Source organism: Gastrolobium bilobum, unplaced genomic scaffold (genome assembly GCF_033153095.1).
Source record: "Gastrolobium bilobum isolate Gb01-03AN ecotype WA unplaced genomic scaffold, APGP_CSIRO_Gbil_v1 utg4519, whole genome shotgun sequence".
NCBI classification, from domain to species: Eukaryota; Viridiplantae; Streptophyta; class Magnoliopsida; order Fabales; family Fabaceae; genus Gastrolobium; species Gastrolobium bilobum.
Window position 1 is genome coordinate 463,223 of NW_026898712.1, and position 24,914 is coordinate 488,136.

The 24,914-nt window shown below is 31.9% G+C and overlaps 2 protein-coding genes across 2 annotated transcripts; one reads left to right on the top strand and one right to left on the bottom strand.

Moving 5' to 3' along the window:
• The first annotated feature begins 10,934 nt into the window (after positions 1-10,934).
• Positions 10,935-12,399, top strand: LOC133318628 (alcohol acyltransferase 9-like). The gene has a single exon (XM_061520651.1). The coding sequence runs from the start codon at positions 11,055-11,057 to the stop codon at positions 12,357-12,359; it is 1,305 nt and encodes a 434-aa protein (XP_061376635.1). The 5' UTR covers positions 10,935-11,054; the 3' UTR covers positions 12,360-12,399.
• A 6,844-nt stretch (positions 12,400-19,243) lies between these two features.
• LOC133318584 (LOB domain-containing protein 21-like) lies at positions 19,244-20,094 on the bottom strand. The gene has a single exon (XM_061520592.1). It carries the CDS (start codon positions 20,083-20,085, stop codon positions 19,534-19,536), a length of 552 nt encoding a protein of 183 aa, XP_061376576.1. The 5' UTR covers positions 20,086-20,094; the 3' UTR covers positions 19,244-19,533.
• Between the last annotated feature and the right edge of the window lie 4,820 nt (positions 20,095-24,914).

The window sequence follows — 24,914 nt, forward strand, 5'->3', positions numbered from 1 at the left end:
TATCAACAAAAATATTGTTAATGTTCAGCAATGTAAAACAGTAACAGAGAGCTGAAGAAAGATGTGGGAAGGACGCATTTCATAGAAGGAAAATATACGGTAAGAGACAAAAAAAAGGTTCACATTGTTTTTGAGCAGATTGCATGTGTAGATGTCAGTGCAGCAGCCCCTTGCCTTGGAGGAATTCTTTACTCCTTCTAGATAGGGAACATTTTTTTTTTCTCTTCATTAAAGATCAAAATCATTTATTTGTTAAGGTTCCATTACTTTCACATGTTCTAACATTATTTTAATGGCATAAATTTCCCCCCAAAAAAAGAAGGATGACGCAAAGAATTTTCCCCTTAAATAAATTTCTCACACAACTATTAAGTTATTATATAAGTTCATTTTGGAATCCGATAAAATTTGTATAATAAATATGTTATCATTCTATATTATTTTATACATAATTTAAAAATGAATATAAAACACAAGTCTGAAGAGAGAGAAAGAGAGAGTGCATGTCTGAAAAGATGCTCTCAACGATGGAGAAGTGGGAACCTTTGCCTTTTCATGCTGTGTCCTCCACTTTGGGCTGAAAAGCATCGATCGGCTTGGGTTTATAAAGTTGGAGACTTGGAGGTAATTAAACAATTCTTTATTACTTCCAATTTGATGTTGTTCTTGTTTGCATCCATTGTATGCCTCCTTAATTTCATTCTATAACATTATTGTCATGGCCCTTTAATGGTTTGCCTAATAATACATTGAACTCAAGTTTGTTCAACATCTTGAATTTCTGTATATGAAAAAGGATGGTACTGTCATATATATGGTGGATTTTATCCAAATATATTTATGTATATTAGTTGCAAGTTTTGAGTTTTGCACTCTTTCACAGAAAACAGAATCTTACAATTCTAGAATAATACAATGCAATTTATTGTACATGAGTGATGGGTATAGAAACAAATAGATGGTATTTGTAATGTGTTGATGTTTCCAATTGTGAGCTTTGATCGATGGGGAATAGAAGATAAAAAAAGTCTTTACAAGCAAATTTTTTATGCAAGTATTACAAATTTATTTTAAGTTGAAATAGTTAGCTTCTAAAATTAATTACAATATGCTTCAGTGTTTAACATATTTTATGTTAAATTACAGAAGGCCTTAGGTTTAACATTTCAAGTCATTATTTTTAAAAATAAATATTTTATTTGTTTTATAATATTTGTCTTTTATAAAATTTATTTTATTTCAATCTCCCTGTTGTTTTAACAAATCATGAAAATATTAATTGTTTTTTTTTAACTTTTATCATTTCTTTATATTTCCACTGAACAAAATATAGAACATTGATGAAGGACTAATATTTAAATATTCTAAAGAATAATTTTATCAAATGTAATCATATTTTCTTTTTATAATTGAGGTTTTTTAATAATTTTTTCAATCTTGTCTAACTATCCTAAATGACAGATATTTTTGAAATACATACAAATCCAAATAATTATGGAGTCAAATTGGTAAATTTAAAGAAACAAAAAATGATTTCATGTAAAAAAATAAATACAAGTGCAAATAAGATTTTAGTTCTTGTAATTTCAACCAATTTTAAAATTGATTCTTATATTTATTTTTTTTGGATATAAGCTATTAGTATTTTGACGTATTTAAACTTTGATCCCTTAAAGACTAATATCACAGTAATAAAAATTATAAAAATTGATTCTTAATTTCTTAATAAAAATTAAGATTCAACTACTTAACAAATAAAATTTATAAGGACTAACATCCAAATAAGTAAAAAAAATATAAAGATCGATATTTTAACGTCAGGAAATAAAATTTAAATGAGTAAAAAATATATATATTATTAAAATTGTAAAAATGAAAACTTAAATAAGAAAATTATTATAATATAGATTGCTTAGATGATCCCAAAAAAAAATAAAAGGGTTGATAAATAGTTGAAGTATTAAGTGGGCCATTTCTGTGAGGAAGACACGTATAGCCCAGCGTCATGTCTTGGGTTCGACAAAGTTGAATTCGATTTTTCTTGGTTCTGCTTTCCCAATTTATAATATGGTAAGCCCAATATTTTCTTCATACACACCGTTACTTGTTCATTTGATGTGCGTTAATTAAGGGCCCAAAGAACTAACTTTTACTCTCTCTTTTTCTTATAAAAAGAAAAAAGAAAAAACCAGACATTAAATTAAAAATTATATAAAAAGTTGAGTTTAATGTTTCTATAGTAATGTGTTCATTTCCAAAATTACATCTCTGATTAAAAAATTATAATAATAAAATATATTATAATTTTGTAATAAATTAAATTATAAAGATTTTTTAATTTTTAATTTAACATAATATCATTTTGAACTAAAACGAATAATTTATCCGCATTTCACCGAAAAAATAACCCTAGAAAAAGTTTTGAGAGTCGAATGATTCTGATCCTGTCATCCTGGCAGCCGTCTTCACCGACCTAATAGTCAATTTTGTCTTTACATAAAAAATTGATAATACCTATCATCTTGTATACTTAACCACACAATACTGAAGAAAATATTTTTTGAAAATAAGGAAAAGTGAGAAATATATATATAGGGTACATTTTTTATTATATGAGAAAAATTTACCTCTGTAATTTTCAGATAAAATTATTTAAAAATTAGTAAAAAATATTAAAAAATTTGTTACTAGAAACATATAAAATTTTCAAAACTTCCTTGTTTTTTTTTTTAAATTTCAACACAACATCGTTTTTAAATTACAAAAGATAATTTTATCTCTTAAGAGATAGCTTGTGACTGGAAAAAAAACTCTCACACACACATACACACACTTTTATATATATATATATATATATATATATATATATATATATATATATATATAGTAGCGAATCCAGAAAATCAATGAAGGATGGACACTCAATAAGTTCAAGTACATATAGATCTGGGCCTGCTCTGGAATGCGACTTGCGAGCAGCTACCGGCAGATTGGGTCTGGTTTAGATTTGGATCTGGACGGATTGCGACTCAATTGGATCAATGATGGAGGAAGAAGTAAATGTTCCAATTTCAAATAACGAAGATTGAGGTTTGAGAGGAGATGAATCAGTATGTAGATGTAAATGATGGGTCTGGACTAGAGCTCTCTGCTGTTAGGTTTGAATAATGAGAGTGGAAGAGAAAAAAACTCACGAAAAAATAAAAGAGAAGGAGGAAAATTAAATTGAAAAAACTTGAATTATTATAAGAGAAGGACATTTTTGTATTTTTGCATGAGATTTCAAGGGTGGGCACTTGCCCCCTTCTCATACACGTGGATCCGCCTCTGTTAATATATATATATATATATATATATATATATATATATATATATTCGAATGAAACTATGTATAATAAATATGAATATATCATTCAAAAGTGATAGAAATTAAGAATGCATTTGGTATAGGGATAAATTTCAGATCACTTTTGCTATAAGAATTTTGAAAATTTTCTTACAAAAATTAGCTTATCAGGAATTAAATTTGTGAAGAAGAATCCCATGAAGAGAATGGTGGATTGGAGTGGTATAATGAGCTTCGAGCAATGGAAGTAGAAGTGAGTAACTAATGGCTCAAGATTTTTTTGAACGGGTTATTTTAGCAATGGGGCTAAGGCTGTCAAAACGTGCTTGGCTTGGCGGGCCGACTTGCCTTGCGAGTCAAATAGAGCGGGGCGGGTTCATGTTTTGGCAGGGAGGAGCGTGCCGAGGCGGGTCAGTGTAAAACAAGTTCAGGCCGGTTAGCCAACCTTCCCGCCAGTCGAGTTTTATAGCTCACTTTCAAAAGCTGGTTCGGGTGGGTTGACTCATTTTTTATTGGGTTGATAGTGGGACAGGGCAAGCCATCAATTTGCCACCTCTAGTTGGGGCAGTCATCAACGAAGACAAAGACAATTTTTTTTTTTTTTTTGGATAATTGTCAATTTTTTTTTCAGTGTTGGATGGATTATGTAAAAATTTCATTTTAATTTTAAATTAAGGAAAAATTTTGATCATGTGTGGATTGAGAATTATAAATGTTAGTTTTGTAAAATCAGCTCATATTCCTAACAATATTTAACAATAAAAAAATATAGAACATGAAATTTGAGGCAATATTCTTGAAAATATTTTGGCCTATCAAATAATTTTTTGATAATTTTTGATAAATTTACTTTCCTAATATATTCATGAAAATCGTGATCTACAATAACAAAAAAATTTAAACCAAATATTCTGGAAGAAGTATTTTAAGTTTTGTTTTAGCAATATGATAATATATGAAAACAAACTGAAAGTCAATAAGATTCTAATTGATTTCTCTAAAATAAACTGAGTGATAACTAAACTAGTTCTTATAAAAGGGTACCAATTAAGTAGAGGCTAAGGGTCTAGTGCCACACGGGACAACTGAAAAGCTATGGGTAGACAGGCAGTAGGAGCTGGCCATGATACAACTGTAGGTAGATAATTAAGATATTACAGAACATGAGTCTAGGATCAATGAACCATTGTTTTATTAAACTCACATCATGAATAGCATATAAACTACATGATAAAATTTATTAGAGCACATGACACAATCTTAACAAAATCTTTTTCTTGGATTAGTTTTGACCGTTATGGTGTCATCCGAGTAAGAAAGGCATATGCTGATAAGAAAAGGGAGAAAGAAGTAACAAGAAATGCTGTAATAAAGAATACAGGAATTTTATAAAGAAGTAGTCTTGAAGGCTTGTGTTTTATCCAAAAAGTAAAATCCAAGCGAGGGTTACGAGATTCGTCTCAAAGGATTTCTGCTAGATATACACAACACTCATGCAGTAATCAATCTTTGTTGACTTCAGAGAAACACTAGCAGGAATAATTTTTCTTTCCACAGATCATTCATGTGATGTAACTTAGCTTTTAGTGGACTTTTATCTCTCAAAATATCCAAACCAAGGCTGAATTTACGTCACATGATCAATCATGTTAACCCGTTTGATCAGAATCATTTTTATCATGAGATGACCATGTGATCTTCTTCTAAATTAGTGTTTTGATGCAGTCTTAGCCTATGGCAAACAAGTTTTTCATGCAGATGAAGATGTCTTTCTTGTGTTCAAAATACTTATATTTATAGCGAAGGGGATGACCAGCTTTTGGGCTGTTCCTGCAAGCAGCAGCGGACCTGTTTGGTCGCCCATGTCCGCAAGTGCGGACATGAATGCGTGGAATACTTTTTTTTAAATAGCATGATTTGGTTAAATTAGGCTTTGCTTGGATATATAACGAGAGATGGAATGAAATGAGATGGCATATATTTTATTGGATATTTTATGATGCCATATAACAAATAAGCTTGATTAAAAAAAAAAGTGTTGGGAATAATTTTTTTATGTTAAGTTGAAGTTTTTTTTTTCTTTTCTTATTTATGTTTTTTATTTTTTAATACATTTAAAATTTTCTTTAAAAAAAAATTTCGAAGGCGCTGCCCCTGAACCTCCGTCATTAAATATATGCAGACATAAATAATATTTTCTGGGTCCGCCAGTGCCTGCAAGTTGCTTGCAAGTGCTGAGGCGATAAGCTTTTCCATTGGTTATTGAATAGGTGGCCTGAGATAAGTTTTGCAGTGGAGTTTGTGGAAAGTGGCATTCTGAGATGCATGCGTTGCTTGCTGAGATGCAGGTAGCTTTTTTCATAATGAAAGTTTCATAAGTGGGCTATTTTATGGTGAAAGCTTTCGCAATTGGACTTCTTATTTATTCAAGATCCCAGTGTATCTAATACATATTTTTGTTTAAATAACAAATTCAATCCAAAAATTTACACGATAAGGTGAGATTATATTAATAATTTTATATTATAATTTTTTAATATAATTTTTCACATAAAAGCTTATTGAACTTGAAGAATGAATAATATACTAGGCTCTACTTATTTGTGCTAAGGGCGGTGAAGATAGAGTTTATAACCACTTGGCCACAGAGACTCTGATATTACGTAAAAAACTAATTCTATTAAAAAATTTAAATGGTTAGGTAAAATTACGTTAATAGTATATATTATATTTTTGTAATAATTTTCTGATAACCTGAAAGGGGTTCTTAATTTTATGGGATCAATTAAGACTTGTTACTGATCCCAGAGAAAAGTTTGTTTTTAGGTATTGTTTTTAGGTATCTGCTCCTCAAGCCCCAACAAATTGATTCTTTGAAGAGAAAGAATGAAACTAGCAAAAATTCAAACATATAGATCGAACTTTTTGGCAAGATGCAAAATAGTTTACAAAAAGAGGAACACAAATAGTTTACTATTGCTAATCTCTCTTCCTGTTCTATCATCTCATGTTGTAGTATATGTGAAATAATACCACCGTTAACGCCCTACATGTTATATATAATTTTGACAACAAAATGTTCATAACTTCATATCAACATGCAGAACCATGTGATATATTCCTTCTTGTAGATAAGAACAAAGACGATTAGTGCATCTTTTTCTTTTTATCAGCAGATAATATTATTTTGAGCGTCCATCTATCTTGTCCTGAAATTGGTTTTGCTTTCTTTTGTGAAAAGACGTGATGAGCATGCAGGACAAAAGGAGACAGCCAGAGGAAGAAGGAATAAAAAAGCAAAGAGTGCAAGCACATCCATCAAGATTATAAGCCCTATAAGATTTTGATCACTTTTGTGCTAAAACCATAAACAATACTTTAATTAAACCTTTTACAAAGACGAATATCATCCTAATCTTAATTTGGACACGACAGCCTGACCTATAATTCGTTAAAAGCGACACACAAAAATTATCTTTTCCAATTGTGTAGTTCTCATCCTTATATATATATTGTTGGCTCCGTGGCCATGATAGATCCGGTCCAATTGATGGGTATCTTAATTTCTTATTTAAAAGAGATACCTAGTGTTACGGAGTTGAGGTCACAATTCCAAAAATTAGCTTGAATAGGAGTGTCCAAAGTTTTATAAACCTTACATCGGATGTATGGGCAACTAACGTAGGACTCATAACATTGTCACTCCTTTAAGGGCCGACGTCCATGATGACTTTCACTCTATCCGATGGTAGCCCTTTTCCTTTAGGCGGCTTCACTCATCTATCAGTATTCATTACAACACCTCTTTGGGAGATATAGTACCTTAATCCAGCCTATAGGTGTAGCCTTTTCTGTGGCCTTAACTCCCAATGAAAGCACCAATTATTACGAACTTGAGGTCAACACCTTAAAAGCCAGTGGCGGAGCCACTTGTATTTTAGTTAGATTAAGGTATAGCCTTAATACTGATTGAGTTTTTAAAAATAATACAACCTTCCTGAATTGTACTAGGTGGGTCTTTTGATATTGGTTGAGTTTTTCTTCTGGCTCTGCCATTGTCAAAAGTTAGCTCAAAAGGTGAGAATGTCAGGGCTTTATAAATCTCACATTTGTTGTATGGGACTTGTAACACTTTGCCGCCGCCAGTTTAGAGAGCGAAAAGAGAGAAACGCAAAGGAGAAAACGTAAGTCGGATTTAGAGACTCTCTAAAGAAGAAACTCAGTACTTTTGCTGAAGAAGGAAGAAAGCCTATAGAGTAGGATTCCCATTTCTTTACAGAAAGAAACACTTGTTCGAGAAACTTTGTGAGTAACTTATCCTCTAAGTCCGATGGTTACTGAATCATAGTGAATTCTTATAATCCTATTATTCATAGTGAAATTTTTTTGAACTAGGTCCCATAATTTTTAGATTTTTTACGTTAAAAATTTGGTGTTCTCTATTATCCCTATCTCTCTTTTGATTTCATTTTACTGTTTGTTCATTGACGCTTCCACAAACTAAGTTGGTGAAAGTCGGGCTATTTGATATCAAGAAGCCGGATTGTAAGTGACGGACTCCACGACACCAACATGTTCAACCCTTTCTATGCCAAAATAACTAAGAACCATGTGTATCTCTCTCACTACGCAGGATATATTCTTTATCTTGTATAGGCAGGATAATAATATTGTGTTTTTAAAAATATAAATGACAATATTTAGCTAATTTTGAATTGTGACATTTAGAACTGATCGGATCAAATACAGTATGGACTGGCCTATATGTATCGAGCCCAATCACACATGGTTGAATGATCTTACGTAGTTAGTAGCCTGGGCCTGATATTGCTGTTGGAGAGTGCTTGAGCTTTGTCCTCGTTGGCGTGTTGCACCAAATGAGGGGTACCTGCGAAGACACTCTGATGCTTAAGTCAGTATCAGAGGCAGATGTTTTTGTGTTGATTAAGTAAAGATGATCGTACCTTGGTGGTACATCGTTTGCTTATATAGTAGTTAAGATGCCGCCTTAGTTAAGGCGGCTTGGCTTCTGAGTTGCCAGCCTTGGGCTGCAGGTCAGTCAGGGGACCTGAGTAACCTTATCTTCCATAATGTCTAGTAGTAGAGTTGTGGCAAGCTGGAGCTGTCCGTTGTTTACTTGAGTTAAGGCGCGGTGGAGTTGCCTTGGGCCTTAAGTTTACTTTCTATAGAAGGTTTCATACGCGATGTGGGTATCGCGTCTTGTGTGACATGATGAGGGCATCGCGTCTTGTGTGTCACGGTGAGGGCATCGCGTCTGTGTTTGTTCTTTGCGCTTTGCTCTGATTTTCAATGGGTCTGGGCTTCCTTATGTGATTTTGGGCCCTGGTTGAGCCTATATTTTATCCGAATCAAGAACGAAACTTGGGTGCTTGCTTTATATATAAGGATAGCATTCGAGTTCTGATCCAAAAAAAAAAAGTGTTTTGTATTAATTATAATTTTGGTAACGAGAGGTGTAATCCATATCCGTAGATATGGAATCAAGAATGGATATTTAATTAGAAATAGAAAAAAGGAACAGTTGACAATTCTTTTCTTGCTTCTGTATATTATTAGCATGAGCACAAAAGACACACCCTCATCAACCTATTCCTAAATTTAGGACACTAGACTAGGATACAAGTTTCTTTATATCTGCCACAAATCTGGGCGACAATATTCCTCACAAACAGACAAAAGGATCACTCTACAATTAAGACTATATACTTATATTATATCCCTCTTAATCTCTTTTTTTTTTTTTACAATTTATTGCAAATACGATCAACGAATTGATAAAAATTTGATATTTTTCACAAAATTTTCATTGAGTAATTAAGATTTTACCTGCCTAACAACATATTTCTCTTCCCTTTTTTAGACCTTTAGCTTTTATTTTATTTTTTTTGAAAAACCATCTCTTCTTACATTTTTACCCAACACATGAAATGTGAAGCTTAAGCATGAAATTTGACTAGTACAATAATATTTTTTTAATTGGTATATTATATGATTCGGCTTGTGACATATATATTCTCTCAGTGGCCTATATATTCTTTTTGAGTTTGAGATTTGCTCACGTCGAATAAAGTTACGAAATATATAATATCGACCGGTTTTTTTCTTGAAAATATTCATCATTGGCTTTGGCGTATACCAATGTGCATAAACTGCATATATTGTTTATGTGAGCTATATATATAACATATCTTACATTGGCATCCTACTACTAGAGTGTGCTTTGTAAGATTTTATATCATTTGCGACCTCCCAGCTATAGGACCAAAGTTGTGCAAGAAGACAGAAATTCTAGTCTTTCTTTATTTTTGATGTTGAAAAAACTGTACTGTAATAACCCAAGGATGTCTTTAACATAAATGTAAATCACAAGTTTAATAATAAACATTGATTCCCCTTTTTTGGGTTTGAAAACATATTGATGATTTAAATCTTGAAGAGTTTGGTACACCGATATTTTCACGTGATAAAGGATAAGACAGTTAAAGTTAAAAACTTATACACGAGATACTAATTTGTGGAAATTTTAAATTTCGAGGAATCTATCACTCCTACAATGTTAATATTCTAAACGCATGCGTCTAAGATGTGGAAATCTATTACGTACGATCGATGTGAAGATAACCATCCACTTCCTATAGTTGCTACACGTACATGAGTGGTTTTTTCTTCTTAATTTCTCTTAAATACCAGCACTGAGGTTTCACACCATTCCTTCTTAGGAAAGAAATTCTATTCATGTGTGATTGAACATAATATGCTGAAAGGACAACAAAAACATTAAATATGAACGTAATCAAGGTATATATGAATGGATATAAAGAATCTATTTCCTTATTCTTAAATTTATAAAAGAAGAATCCAAGATATGACAAACATTCAGTTAGTGCGCAAAACAATAGCAATACTCTGTAAGTGGTCACCTAGTCGTCATTTTGTCCCAATTTAATGGTAAACTGATTATGTTCCTGCGAAAGAACCGAGTGCTAAGTATTTGGAAATATAATCCGTTAAAACAAAGGCAAACACACTTTCACTATAGTAATTTGTACATATCTAATTAGTAGAATAGTTTCCTTTTTACTTTTAGACCCCACGCTCAAGTTGTTCCCAATCATGTGGATCCATGCAACGAAATGTCACATATATGCATGCCTATCATTAAGGTATTGCTTTTCCTCCTTTTGTATTTTAATGTTTTTGGCCCAATAATTCTACTAGGTATAGGAACATGAACTAGACAGACAGATACCAGAAATGAAGCAACCACGATCCAACTTGTCACAAACACATAAAGAAAAAAACAACAAAAAAAGATTTTTCAGAGGAATTTGAGTACGCGTAAATTTGATTTTTTTTTTTTATCAAGGGGGAGATGGACATGACTGGCTAACAGTTCCCCCCAACAGACAGAAAGCAAAGTTCACTATTTATTTTTTGATATTTCATTTTTTTATTTAATTTTTGCATAAAGTGATTCCCTGCAGACACACAACAGCACAGGGTCCCCAATATTACAAATACCACACCATCTGGCACATGCACTTCCACTCGCACCCAAAACCTTGTTTGTTCTTTTGCCCTTTCTTTTGTGTATGCATTCATTCACCACACACCTTAGTTATCAAAGCTCCTTCAATCTTCTCATCTCTTTCCAAACGCTAAACCAACACAAACAAATTAATATCACATGGAAAGCTCAGTGCGTATCAAAGAAGCTGTGGTTGTGACCCCTTCTGATCCCACCCCAAGTGGTGTCTTATTACTCTCACCACTTGATTCCCAACTCTTCCTTCGTTTCACCATAGAGTACCTCTTGGTCTATAGGCCCGGGCCGGGCTTGGACCAGGTTGCCACCGTGGCTCGTTTGAAAGATGCATTAGCCAAAGCCTTGGTTCCTTATTACCCATTCGCCGGAAGGGTTAGGGCCAGGCCCGATGGCCCGGGCCTCGAGGTGGTTTGTCGAGCCCAGGGTGCGGTCTTCATCGAAGCCTTCTCTGACCGTTACACTCTCAACGACTTTGAAAGAGCCCCCAAAACAGTTACCCACTGGAGGAAACTCTTGTCCCTTTACGTCCCCGACGTTCTCAAAGGATCTCCGCCGCTAGTTGTTCAGATCACCTGGCTCGCCGACGGCGCCGCCGCGGTCGGCGTCGGAATCAACCACTGCATCTGCGACGGAATCGGCAGCGCTGAGTTTCTCAACTATTTCTCTGATTTAGCTTCTGGTAAACGCTCCGATCCGAAACCGAAACCGGTTTGGGATCGCCACCTTCTTTTGCCGCCGGCGAAGATGACTCGGTCTAACCCGGCGATTCTCCCCGAGTTCAACCGGGTCCCCGATCTCTGCGGGTTCATGAACCGGGTCACGAGCGGTCTAAAACCAACTTGCATTGTGTTCGACAAGAGACGACTCAACGAGCTCAAGAGCATCGCTCAGTGCGCGAGTCAACCCGGCGAGTCGTTGTTCACGTCGTTTGAGGTGCTTGCGGCGCACGTGTGGAGGAGCTGGGCGAGAGCATTGGGTTTCCCAGCGAACCAGAAGTTGAAGCTTCTGTTCAGCGTGAACGTGAGGAACCGGGTCAAACCGGGTTTACCCGAGGGGTATTATGGGAACGCGTTTGTTCTGGGTTGTGCGCAGAGCAGTGCTAGGGAGTTAGCGGAGAAAGGGATGGGGCACGTGGCGAGTGTGGTGAAGAGAGCGAAGGAGAAGGTGGACAACGCGCACGTGAGGAGCGTGGCTGAGTTGGTGTCCGAGTCGAAGGCGAGTCCTGACTCGGTTGGGGTTCTGATAGTGTCGCAGTGGTCGAGGCTGGGTCTTGAGAGGGTTGAGCTTGGAATGGGGAAGCCGGTGCATGTGGGACCCATTTGCTGCGATAGGTACTGTTTGTTTCTTCCGGTGAGGGATCAAAGTGAGAGCGTGAAGGTCGCGGTGGCTGTCCCCACCGCCGCCGTTGACAGTTACCACCGGTTTCTCAGGGACTCGCATTTATGAACCAACCTCTGTTTTTTTTTTCCTTTGTAGGTTGACTTGTGTAGGTATTCTTCACATGTTTATTTAAGAAATATAGAAAATATAAATTCTTATTTTCTACTTCATCAATTATAAAAGAAAAATACTAGTTTAATGTTGAAAGAGATTAATTATCTAATACTTTTTTGGAGAAGGATATTGTGACAATCAAGTTATGTTACTATTAAGTGACTACCAATCAATCTTATTGTTAGATCGATTATATTGATCCAACGGTTATATTTATTTTCATCTTTGTATGGTTATGATTTTTCAAATTTAATACTTTATATTTATTTTCACCTTTGTATGGTTATGATTTCTCATATTTAATGCTTTCACTTTAAATATGAGGAATCATGACCATACAAAGATGGAAATAAATATAACCATTGGATCAACATAATCGATCTAACGGTGAGATTGATTGGTAGTCACTTGGTAGTAACATAACTTGGTTGTCACAATATTTTTCCCTTACTTTTTTTAAAATAAATAAATGTTAATTTACCTTTTGATGTATGAGTAGGGAGGATATATTATTTCATATAACATATGAAAAACATATCCCATTATAAAATACAACTAATATTATTTATGGGGTTATGTTTATTTCATTTTACATGAGATAAATAATTTTTCTACACATACAAAAAAGGGTTGGATCTCACCACTATTTTTTTCTCTCCTCTTACCTTTGTGTCCCACATATAATTTTATTTTTATAACATGAGATAATTATTTTCTTAGCAACATAAGAAAAGTATTTCCATTATTTATTTTCATAACTATTTCACAAAATCATATTCTTAACTTTTTAAAAAAATTCACCATTTCAATGATACTATCAGGTTAATATGGATTGAGTTGGGATGCATAACTTCCAAAATTATCAATACTTTATAAAATCAATAGATATATTTATCCATGGTTTAATCAATTTAACATATTAAATTAATAATCAGACGAAAACATTGCTATTAATTACGGTTATTAAATTTATGGGCCAAAGCAGTAAGTTGGGGGAATGGGTGATCTGATTTCGGAATAGAAACTAATTTGATGCGGTTCCCACTTACTTTCCTTTTCTCGAAGTGACACACAAAAATTTCTTTTCCTGGTACGACTCTTTTTTGCAGCAACAAGATCTTGTTCGCTTTATATACATTTGTACACAGCTTGACACCTGTGTTAAAAACAAAATCATTAGAAAGGAAATTCCCCCGCTCCATGTTCACTATTGCCTTTTTGCTTGAAAATATCTAGAGTTTTTTTTTCTTTTTTTTTTCCATAATTTGTAACATATGTATAAAACGTGATCGGAATTCGGAAGGAAGATAAGAAGGGCAAAATAACTTTGATGAAATTTAGTGACGGTTTGATGGGTCTTTTTTTTATTATTATAGCTTAAAAGTAGCTTTTCACTTGAAAAATGTGTCAAAAAGGCTCTTAGACAGTTTAAATTTTTTTTAGAAGAGAAAAGAAAATTTATAAAAATAAAATGATTCTTATGAAAAATAGCTTATGCAAATGTTTTTCTTAATATTAAGTATTCTCCAAACTTGTATCACTTGAGTTTAAACTTTTGAATGAAATTTAAAATATAATAAACTTTGGCACTTACTTTTACTAAAATTTATATATTCATTTTTAAGACAATCTTGAGAACTTAAAAAAACTATTGTAACATTATTATTTCGGAATAGGAGATTGGTACTATTTTTGATCTATGTGAAATTTCATCACCCACAACTAATTAATCTCATTAGTGGCTCTTGTATCACGGATAAGAAAGGGGGAGTCCATTATCAATGGGTTAAATAACAATACACCAATAAGTAGATTAATTTGACATTATATTTGAATTCAAAAGTTTAAGGTATCAAGTTCATTAATTCTTTTACTTATATAATTATCGCATAATCTATTCCTAACCAATGTATGACTTCACCACCCATATTTGATTTTCCAAAGCTTACACCGTTGGCAAATGCTTGGGCTTGTTGGTAGCTTTTTTTGTATATTATTTAGAGAGAATGGATAGTGCATAGGAGGGGAATGGATCCTCGTGTTTTGTTTTAACATAGTTTTGTCATGTGAAAAATTCTAATAAGCATTCTTAGAATGTTCAACAATTAAAGTATATAAACTTTGTCATTAAAAATATGACCGTTAATCTATATGAATGACTACTATTTTTCCATATGATATGATAATGTTAAAATCTAGAGATGAGAAAATTCATTTGTCGTATGGAGAGACTTAAATACTCAAGCCATTACATAAAGGAGAGAGGATTATTCATTCCCCAAATGTTAAGATATATATCAATGCTGAAGTTCGCATTTAAATGAGAGTAAAATATAGGGGATGGGATGTATATACGATGACTTAATCTCTATATTTATAGAATGGACACATGATATTCTTTTGGACGAAATAAAAAAAAATTATAATAATTGTGGGCTTCAATTAATTGTAGTTTTTCTTGTTTTAATAAAAACGGGCAATGCCATGATCCATATAGGGGTGCAGTATAAAACCCAGTTAATTAGTGATCTTTTTGATTTGGACTTGGATATATGTAAACTGATTAGTGTGAGTAATAATGTAGGCCTAACTCATAGGCCCATGACGGGAAAGAGACTAGGTTAATAAGTTTAGTTAGGCCCCCTCTGCATTCACAACGTATTAAAAAATTGTAACTCCACAACTTGCCCATTGACAGTTGTGATCAGAGAGTGGTATGAATTACAGATGAAGATCATAGTCTTTCCAATCTTGTAGGAGCATCAGAGCAAACAAGAACAAGAAAGCCTTCAAGAAATCAAGAATCACGCGAATCATGTCTTCAACAAGTAAGCCTAAATTTTTTGGTGTTCTAATTTCATATAATCATATTATGAAATTTCTTACACTGTAATGTTCGTTTTTTGTAGTCAATATAGATAAATTATCTACATTGAACTTAAAATAATATTGTTTTGAGACGAAAATCAAGATATTTTTATAAATATAATTTATTTCAGGATTATAATAGTTTTTCTCATTATAATTTTTTAATCATTTAACCCACATTATTTGAGAGTGAATATAAATAACTTATCTACATTCACTTTAGAAACATTAAAGTCAAACAATAATTACTGTAATCATTAGTTGTTTATATATATTATAGTTATTTATATTGTTTTTAAATAACCAAATTATGGTAGTTTAGTTGGTGCCAGAGAACTGAGCAAGTGAGGATAAAAACATGTGCTCAGTACTTTTCATTATCATCTTTTAGAGAGATTTAAAGTCTTAATCCCAAAACTCACCTCAAATTAAACTAATCGATAAGGATAAACTCATTAAAATATCTTAAAAAAATACAATATTTGTTTTTAAACATGTAGAGGAATATGGTCGGGTCCGTTGTACGAGGCTGTCATTCAGGCATCGTTGCAATTAGTGCTTTATTTTGATTATAGACTACTTGTTAGTATAATGAGATGCCTGTAAATAATCATTTTTTATTTATTACTCATGTCATAAACGTTAAAATTATTTATGTAATTTTCCATAAAAAAAAGTAGATTGTGTCTTTTGTTTTTCAACAAGATATGCATGACGCATAGTAGAGAAATAAATAATTTAGTAGCTTATTCGTAAATCGTAATCTTTTTAAAGAACTGGATGCATCCATCGAGAAGCGTGGAAAAATTGCATATTTCATAAGCAGCGACATTTCATTTCACTATTATGAACCACTTTTTTTTTTTTTTTTCCTTTCATGGTAGAGATAATCTTAAATGTACTCGATGCTTAAGGCATTTGACTTTTTATGTAATCATGATTCATGTCTAGTATAATTGACTGTATAACTGCCCAATGACAATAATATATGATTATTATAATAAATATGGTACGAAAAGAATGCATTAGATACTTCCGGATAATTATTCTCTCCCTCTTTTATGTAATATTTTTCTTCAATTCCACTCGATGTTACACCGGATGATCCTTTAGGTGCTTTAAGATAAGGTTTGGAGGATTCCTTCAAACTAAAACAAATGTCTACCATTATAATAAAACCAACAACAATATGCATGTATAATTCTTTAAACAAGATATGCTTTTGAAATGAATTATTGTGTTTTCAATAGCTTTCTTGCTGAAATTTTTTGCTCTTTCCCCGTATTTTACAAAGCATCGTTTTCGCATTTGCGTAACTCGAAATACAGTGTGATAAATATTCAAGATGATATCAAATTAATTGAGTCGTTATGAATTTCGTGAAAAAAACACCGAGGGTGAAAGAATAAAACATGAAAATAATTCATTTACGCCTGTAAGCTCTTAGAGACATGAGATGCATTTCATAATGAAATTTTTAAAAATATAGCAACTTCTACTTCTTCTTAATATTAAAAATATAATTTTGTAAGATAAAAAAATTAAATAGATAAAAAATATAAAAGACCATAAATATATACCAAAACACGGTCATTTCATATAAAATTATGTCATTTAAAATGATAAATATTTTTTTCATATATATATATATATATTTGTTTTTAATTATAAGTTATGGGCCAATAGCCTGACTCAGGCCCAACACACCCCTCCGTTTAGTCCAATGTTTTGGACGGAACAATATTTCATCGACATCCAGAACGGTCCATTGTTTTGTTGTCTGTTTTCTTTCAAGCCCACGCTGATAGCATAAACGACATCCCTTGTAGAGTCGTTTCCGCTGAAACCCTTACGGAAGATGACGTCAGCGCCGGTAAAAACCCACCTGTCCGAATCCGATGCATTGCATTTCCCCAACCCCATGAATCATTCGTTACCTTTATCCTGGGTAGAGATATTTTTTTTACTTCAAAAGAAATATGGTTGAGGATTTGGTAAAAAAAAATTTATTCCCGATAAATTACGAAAAAATGTTTGATTGGTCAAAATTTTGTCGGAAAAGTTGGGTTCGTTTTACTGATGTTATATTTGGTTGATGATAAAATATTGATGAGATAATTATTTGACGCAACATATTATATTCAGAATCTAAGAATCTAGAAAAAACAAATACCAAAGAATCAGTAAGATAATTATTTGTCTTTGTGTAGTTGAAAATAAAAATAGTTAGAAAAATTATTTACTGAGATTTTTTTTACAATACTCATATCAAATATGATAATTAAATATTTCTCACCACACTTCCCCGTCATTCCATACCAAATACCCGATCAAACGTAACATTGGAATAAGCTTACTGACTATACACTTATGATTTACTACCTTAAGTTTTATTTTATTTATGAATTTGAGGAGTGACAGAATATGCCTAGTTAATCTTCGTATTGACCTCTTATGTTTTTATGTGTCTTCTATACTTGTTGGGCTTTAGACTCATGTCTATCAAATCCATCTGTATCCAAAAAAAAAATTAAATTAAATTTCAGATAAAGTTGTCTTGGCATGGGAAATCTGGTTATAGAATATATTTTTGAAGGGAAAAGTGTTTATCCTTATAAATGACACAACTTATATCATTTCACTATCACAAAGAGTTAAGACTCATACTTTTACTTTTTTTATCAACTCTCTCTCTCTCTTTTTATTTATCTCTTTCTCTCTCTTAAAATGACACAACTTTACATCCTTTAAAACAACACACACTTTTCCCATTTTTCAAATACAATTAAGTTGTGTGTGATTGTTCGTTCCAACATATTATGATTCAGGTTTAACATAATTCGGATTGGATCTTCTCGTTAGTTATTTAATATGATCATGTCATGTAGAAAAATTATAATTATACAAAAATAAATAAATGATTACAAAATTATCACTATTAATTTATCTTTATATGATTAAAATTATGTTTACCAAAAAAAAAAAAAATTTCTTCTGCACGACATGTCATGTTAAATAAAAAATGAAAGGATTTATTTCCAACCTCACATTCCTCTTGTATTTGGTAAAATTGCTCTCCTGTTAAATATCTTTCCCATATGATTTTGTACTTTTTCTTGAAACAGGGAAAAAGACGTAATCAGAAATCTGATGAACTTGACCAGTGTCAGAAGTACGATGTACTCTTCGTGACAGCCATACTTGGATCTGACTCCACAAATAATTTCTTCCCTCGTAGTTTGGTTATTAGTTTGATTACTGAGATGAAATGCATCACTACCAGTTGTATGGTTTCAATGTTTGTATATTCACATGAAATAAGTTGCTTTTGAGAATCCTTTTTATTTGACTACTTGCAGTGTTGCATAAAGAACAACATGGATATATATATATCGTTACGCTCTATATTTAATGTTAGTACCATGCTTTTATGTATTCAAACATTATCAGATATGTATTCTGAAATGAAATTGTTAAATCAACACAAGCAGCCTTAGGACTTACCAATGTGATATCAATTAATAATTCATGTAGTTTGAAATTGAACGGTAGGCATTTTGTTTTGGGTCATATCTTGTTACCATCTGAATCGGTAAAGAAAAAAAAATAAAAAAACTTTCGGTCTTGGGGTTATTCTTTGGATTCCCACTATGATAAAGCTTTAAGGGGCCATTGGTGGGGTTTCGTTACCGGGGAAAATCATAATGGGTGCTCCATGTTGCATTAAAACAGTACGATTGGACCCACTTATATTGTGAAGCAATCGTTCAAAGATAAGCAAGAATCAACTAGGAAGTGTTGCTTTCTTTGTGCTGAATGGTGTCTCACACACTAGTAGGTAATGGTAATGAATGTTCAGGTTCAGGCTATTCTGGTCTCCATCACCAATCTGTCAAGACTAGAAGAAACTGATCTCAGTTCACATTTTTTTCTTTTTGATGGTCTTACATAATGGGAATTCATAGAAAAAAGAGTTGATCGGAGAAGAGTTTCATGGTCACTTTGCAAAATTATGCAAGAGGAAGAAGCACCATCAATGAAAATCCTAGTGTTATTACAAAAGGGAAACTAAAAGGCCAACATACCCTTAATTTTCAAGCAGTTCCTAATTCCTGTAATAGTATAGGAACTGTGAAATTTGACACATAGTAATTAATACATGTTTTGTTGAGATCACTTGACATATACAACAGAGTAGCTTCTTTTTGATTGATCTAAAGATTCATAACAATTACATTAAAAAGGGGACAATAACATTTCATAACATTAAAATATTATATGGGATTTGATTGAAATCATCCACCGCTTCATGTCTTGTCAATAATTGAGATGAAGAGTTGTGGCAGAAGATATCATTGAAATCACTGCAAGTGGAAAAGTCAGGGAATGGAGGCAAGGTAACATGGGCATGCAAGATATCAGCAGAAGAAGATATGGTAGCAGCAGTAGCAGAAGCAGAAGCAGCATGACAACGAGCAAGACGATCCTTAGCAATGGCAAGATCATGTTGAAGCTCCACCATCTTCCTTTGCAAAAGTGCTATGGCACCAATGCATCCATAAACTGGGTCTCTTAGCCTTGCCTCTGCCTCATAAGCAAGAGAATTCACCGTGTCCTCTCTCTGTTCTTCTGGGACTTCAATGAGGATCTTGCTTACATTGCTTGCTCCAAATACCTTGTGAACCTTTGCAAATTTCTTACACTCATCAGAGCGAAAGTATGGTGCAAAAATACAATTGGGTATGCATCTTCTTTTCAATAACTTGCAAGCTGCACAAGAAGAGCTTGAACGGGGCTCATAACCCTTCATGGCTTTCACACTTTCCTATATTTCTCTCTATCCTCTATCCTTTGCACCTCATAAATATATGGTCCTTTATGTAAGTATTTTCCTCTCTTTATATTTATAGAATTTAAATATTTAAGGTTAATATAATAATTAATAGATGTTGATTATTATATAAAAAAAAAAAATGTATATAAATAGCATTGATATCTCTTTCCCATGAGTCTATTCTGTGAGCAATTACGTGTCATAGCCTATTAGCTCAGATGGATAGATCATGCTGGTAACGCAAGGTAACAGCAGGTTTGGGACCTGCATGGGCCAATGCTGTCTTGTTATTGCATTTTCTATTTGCTCTTTTTTTTTTTTTTTTTTTTCCGAAATTTCATTTGCAATTTCGGTTTTCTGGTTAGTATTAAATTTCTAATTTGGTATATCTTTCGTTTCAACTGGGAGTGAAAAAGTAAGTTCAAATAATTGATTCATTAGGACAATGGGTGGGTTTGTGTTGGTAGTTTTCAAGTCAAGACATGATAGTTCATGAATAAAGATGTGATATTTTGATTGATTGAAGGAAAGAAATATTCTCAATAAAATACAAATTATCTCTTGGTAGAGACTAGAGAGAGCGAGAGGTATAGTCTCATGAAGGAAACTGATGGGATCAAAATGAGTACTTCTAGATGTAGTTTGGTAGTCCAGCACAAGTGGAGCCAAATATCAAGTAATTGTGTATTTTGTTTTGTGCCCTCTATCATCAAATATTTATTTTTTGTTTAATTAGCTCTAATGAGCTTTGTCTAACTTTTAAGTGTCAATTCAAGTTATTATCATGGGAGCACTTGTATTTGGTAAACCTTTCTATTCTCATAGTTGAAGATAAACGTTTTAAATCGCAAGTTATAATACATTTGATAACCAGTGTAAATGGCTTGACTTATATCAAGTCAGGTTTGACATAATAAAAAGAGCTAAATTAAAAGTAAGTCATAAACCTACTTTTGTAAGACCTTATTTGTATTATATTATTTATTTTAATTTAAATAAAATAAAATAAATATTTTAATAAATTTAATTAATAAAATAATTTTTTTTAAGAGCCCTAGACCAAACCTTTTAATTTTTAATATGGGTCAAATCAAACCTATAATTTAATTTAAGGAAAACTTCAAAAATTCTCCTATGAGTTTTCTTAATTATCACTTACCCCTCACAAAATTTTTGAATCATTTACACTCTTATTTAAAATTTTTTATCACTTGCCTCTTTGACTTAAAGTTTTTTTATCATCTACCCCCCTCACTTAGGGGGTAAGTGATAAAAAAACTTTAAGTCAGGAGATAAATGATTCAAAATTTTGGAGAGGGGATAAATGAAAAAGTTATAAGAATTTTTTTGAAGTTTTCCTAATTTATATCAAACTAATAAATCAAGGCTTAAAATATTTATCATACATTTGACCTAATTGGATTAAAATCTAATCCGACCCGATTCATTTACACATTTCATATGACTTTTCTTACTCTTAAATCAATTTCGTGTCTTCTGGAAAAAAAGAAAAAGTTATATATATTTGGGTTGTCTTATTTAAGAAGCAAAAAAGTTAGATAGCTGTTGATGATGTTAAAAAAAATGAATGGTGAAGATTTGATTCTCGGGAAGTCGGTGTAGAAAGTGACATTATCATTATTAATGCACTCTCATCATGAACATTTAATATGAAAAAAAAAATCATTTTAAAACAACCTATCTATCATTTTAAACTTTGGAACAAATTATTTTGTAGCATGATAGCAAAGTAAGGTGCCAAAGGTTTATATCAAAAACTGAAAATTAAAAAAAAAAAAAAAAATGCCAAACTTCGATGATTGATGATACACTTAAAATTGACACACTATCATTAGCCGTTTGCCTCGCACCAAAATATTTGCTTAAAATGTGAAGAATTGAAACATTCATCAATAAAATATTCATCACCTGATGAAGAGGGTTTGATACTATTTTAAAAATCAACATAAAATGACTTTCTATCTTTAACATATTGCGTACCTCGATTCGGATAAGCTTCCTATTCTACCGTTGGTTGGAAATGGAGACATGCGATTGAAGAGTTTATATGAATAACACTGTTAAAAAATGACACTACAACTATTAAGAATTTAAAATAAATTGATAAAAAAAACTTTGTATTATTTTTTTACGATGAAAACATGATATTTGGGGTGAAGACTGAAAAAGAAAAAGAATATTCGATTTTTATTTTCTCAGACATACAATGTCAGTGGAACATGGCCTTTTAGAAAAAGATAAAAGAAGACAATGAAGGTAACTGTTTAAACTTTTGATTGTACTGAGAATGGTCATTATAAAAAGAGAGAACAAATGAGTAAATGTCACCTCAAACGCTTGGTGGAACATTGAAAAGGGATATAGATGATAATAATGCAGCCTCCAACTCTTTAGAGGGAAGAGTCCACTTGTTTAATGCGTTTTTTTTTCTTTTCTTTTTTCTTCTTCCTCATTTTCTATCCATCAAAACATACAATTAATCTGAAAAAAAGAGAGAGGAAAGAAATAAGGGTAAGAGTAGATAAGATTACCCATTAAAGATTTACGGCCTAGTTTACTTTTATCTTATTTAACTTAATTTAATTGCTAAATAAATTATATTTAAGATTTAGAAAAATAAGTTAGAGTCCTTTTTCTTTTTCTCAAAAAAACAAAAAAAAAAACTTTCTTTCTTGATAGACGAGATATTGTTTTCTTAAGATATTATTAGATTCGAAAGTATGAACTTCTTTCAATTATATTTTTTTTTCATACACAGGAATTTTATAATCAAGTCTAAGATTCAGTGTTATTAAATCTGATTCGGGCGTTGATTCGGTAAGAATATTAGATCACTGATTGGACTGGTGAGTTATTGGTTGTCCCGAATATATAAAAATATAAAATATAAATTTAATTATATTCTTTGTAAATAAAATGAATTAAACAAGGTTCATTAAATAAGCTTAAAAATTACTCGATCACACTTTTACAAGTTTATAAAGCACATATAAATAAAAATATATGCATTATTATGTCAATTTAAATTGCAATTCAAAATCCCTATAAGCATACCTCTCAATGACATTCAAAAGGTCAGATATTGTGAACTCATATGTCACATTCACTTAATTTATTATTCTACAAATTGTTTTAGTGTTGAAAGCTGAAATTCGAGGTTATTGTAGAAGAATATATTACTAGCAAATAAAATTATGAAATTTTTTAAAATGAGTTATATATTTTTTTCTGACAAGATGAAATGATAATAAAAATTTAAAATGAGTTCTATATTTTTTTTCTAACAAGATGAAATATATTTGATTTTTTATTTTTGATTTTTTTTTAATAAAAATGCATGACCCGACTGGGTCACCAGTTTTGACCGGAGTTGACCAGGTCAGATACATGGTTGGTCCGATACTTGACTTGATAATTGGTTTGCCGGTTTGGGCCAACCCAGGTCGGTCAGGCCGGATTTCATAACACTGCTAATACCACATATTTAAAAATACCTATTTAATATACTGATATATTTATTAATTATTTACATATATAATAAAAATTTATAATAGATCCACAAATTATAGATCATATATTAACACGAATACTTTTATTTTATGTGTTATATAATATTTTATAAAAAAAAAATCATATTTTTACCTATTTAAGAACTAGAAATTCTAGGATTATTAATCTACTTGAAGGCCTTCAAATGATGTAGGCTTTTAAATAGATTTTTCAGTTATACTAAACATTTAGGTTTTCACAAAAATAAGCTGAGAAAAAAAAAACTATATTTGGTAACAACTAACAAGGCAAACTGAAACCAATATTTTACAAAACATACCTAATCTTAATCAAGCAAAGCCTAACTTAACCCATTTTTACCTCTAAAAAATTGGAGCCTCTTAAGGGATTGTTAGATTAACCTTTGTTAGTATTTTTGAGTTAATCTATGATGAGCGTAAAGTTGTGACAAGAGTTGTATTGATATAGACTTGAGTGTACAGTAAATTGTACAAGTGGTAATATAAGTACCATTTTAAATATAATTCAATATTATAAATGTTCATTATAAAATTTAACATTAGATATGTTGTGAAGTATGTGATTTACCTTGCATTGATCAAAAGAATTTTGGACCTGGGAACTAAAGGAGTTTTCTCTTCTTCATTTTGGTTATTATTATTTATTATTTATTTATTTGCCTTTAATTTGACCAAAAGAGTTGTGAAGAATGTTATGTCTAAGTTGACATAGTAAGGAAATTATTGAACAATAAGTTAGTTCCATTCTATTCCATGCTATACCTCAATTTGGGCGGAAGAAAAAAGTATTGGATGGAATGAAATACGATACATTCCATCAAGTTTATTTCCATTCCATCATATTTAAACAAGAGGAGAGATATTCTCACTACTAAAATTTTTTACTACCAACTTACTACCTATTTAATCACCATTAGATTAACATTTTCTTTCTCTTCAAAAACTTTTTAACATTCTCTCTCTTTAATCCAATGGTGATGTGATGGGTAGTAAATTAGTAGTGAGAATTTTTTATAGTTAAAATATCCTTACTCTTTAAACAATCCAGACAATAACAACTAATATTATTCCATCAATCCAAACATCGCCTGTAGACATTTCTCCATTACAATAATATAGCTAAGCGTACTCTCAACAGAAAGCAGCAGAACAGGAAATTGGGTGTGTAACTTTGTAGATATTTGGTGGATCTCAAAGGACGACAGTATATGTATATAATTACAAAAGAGGTCTGTAATTAATTAAATAGATCCA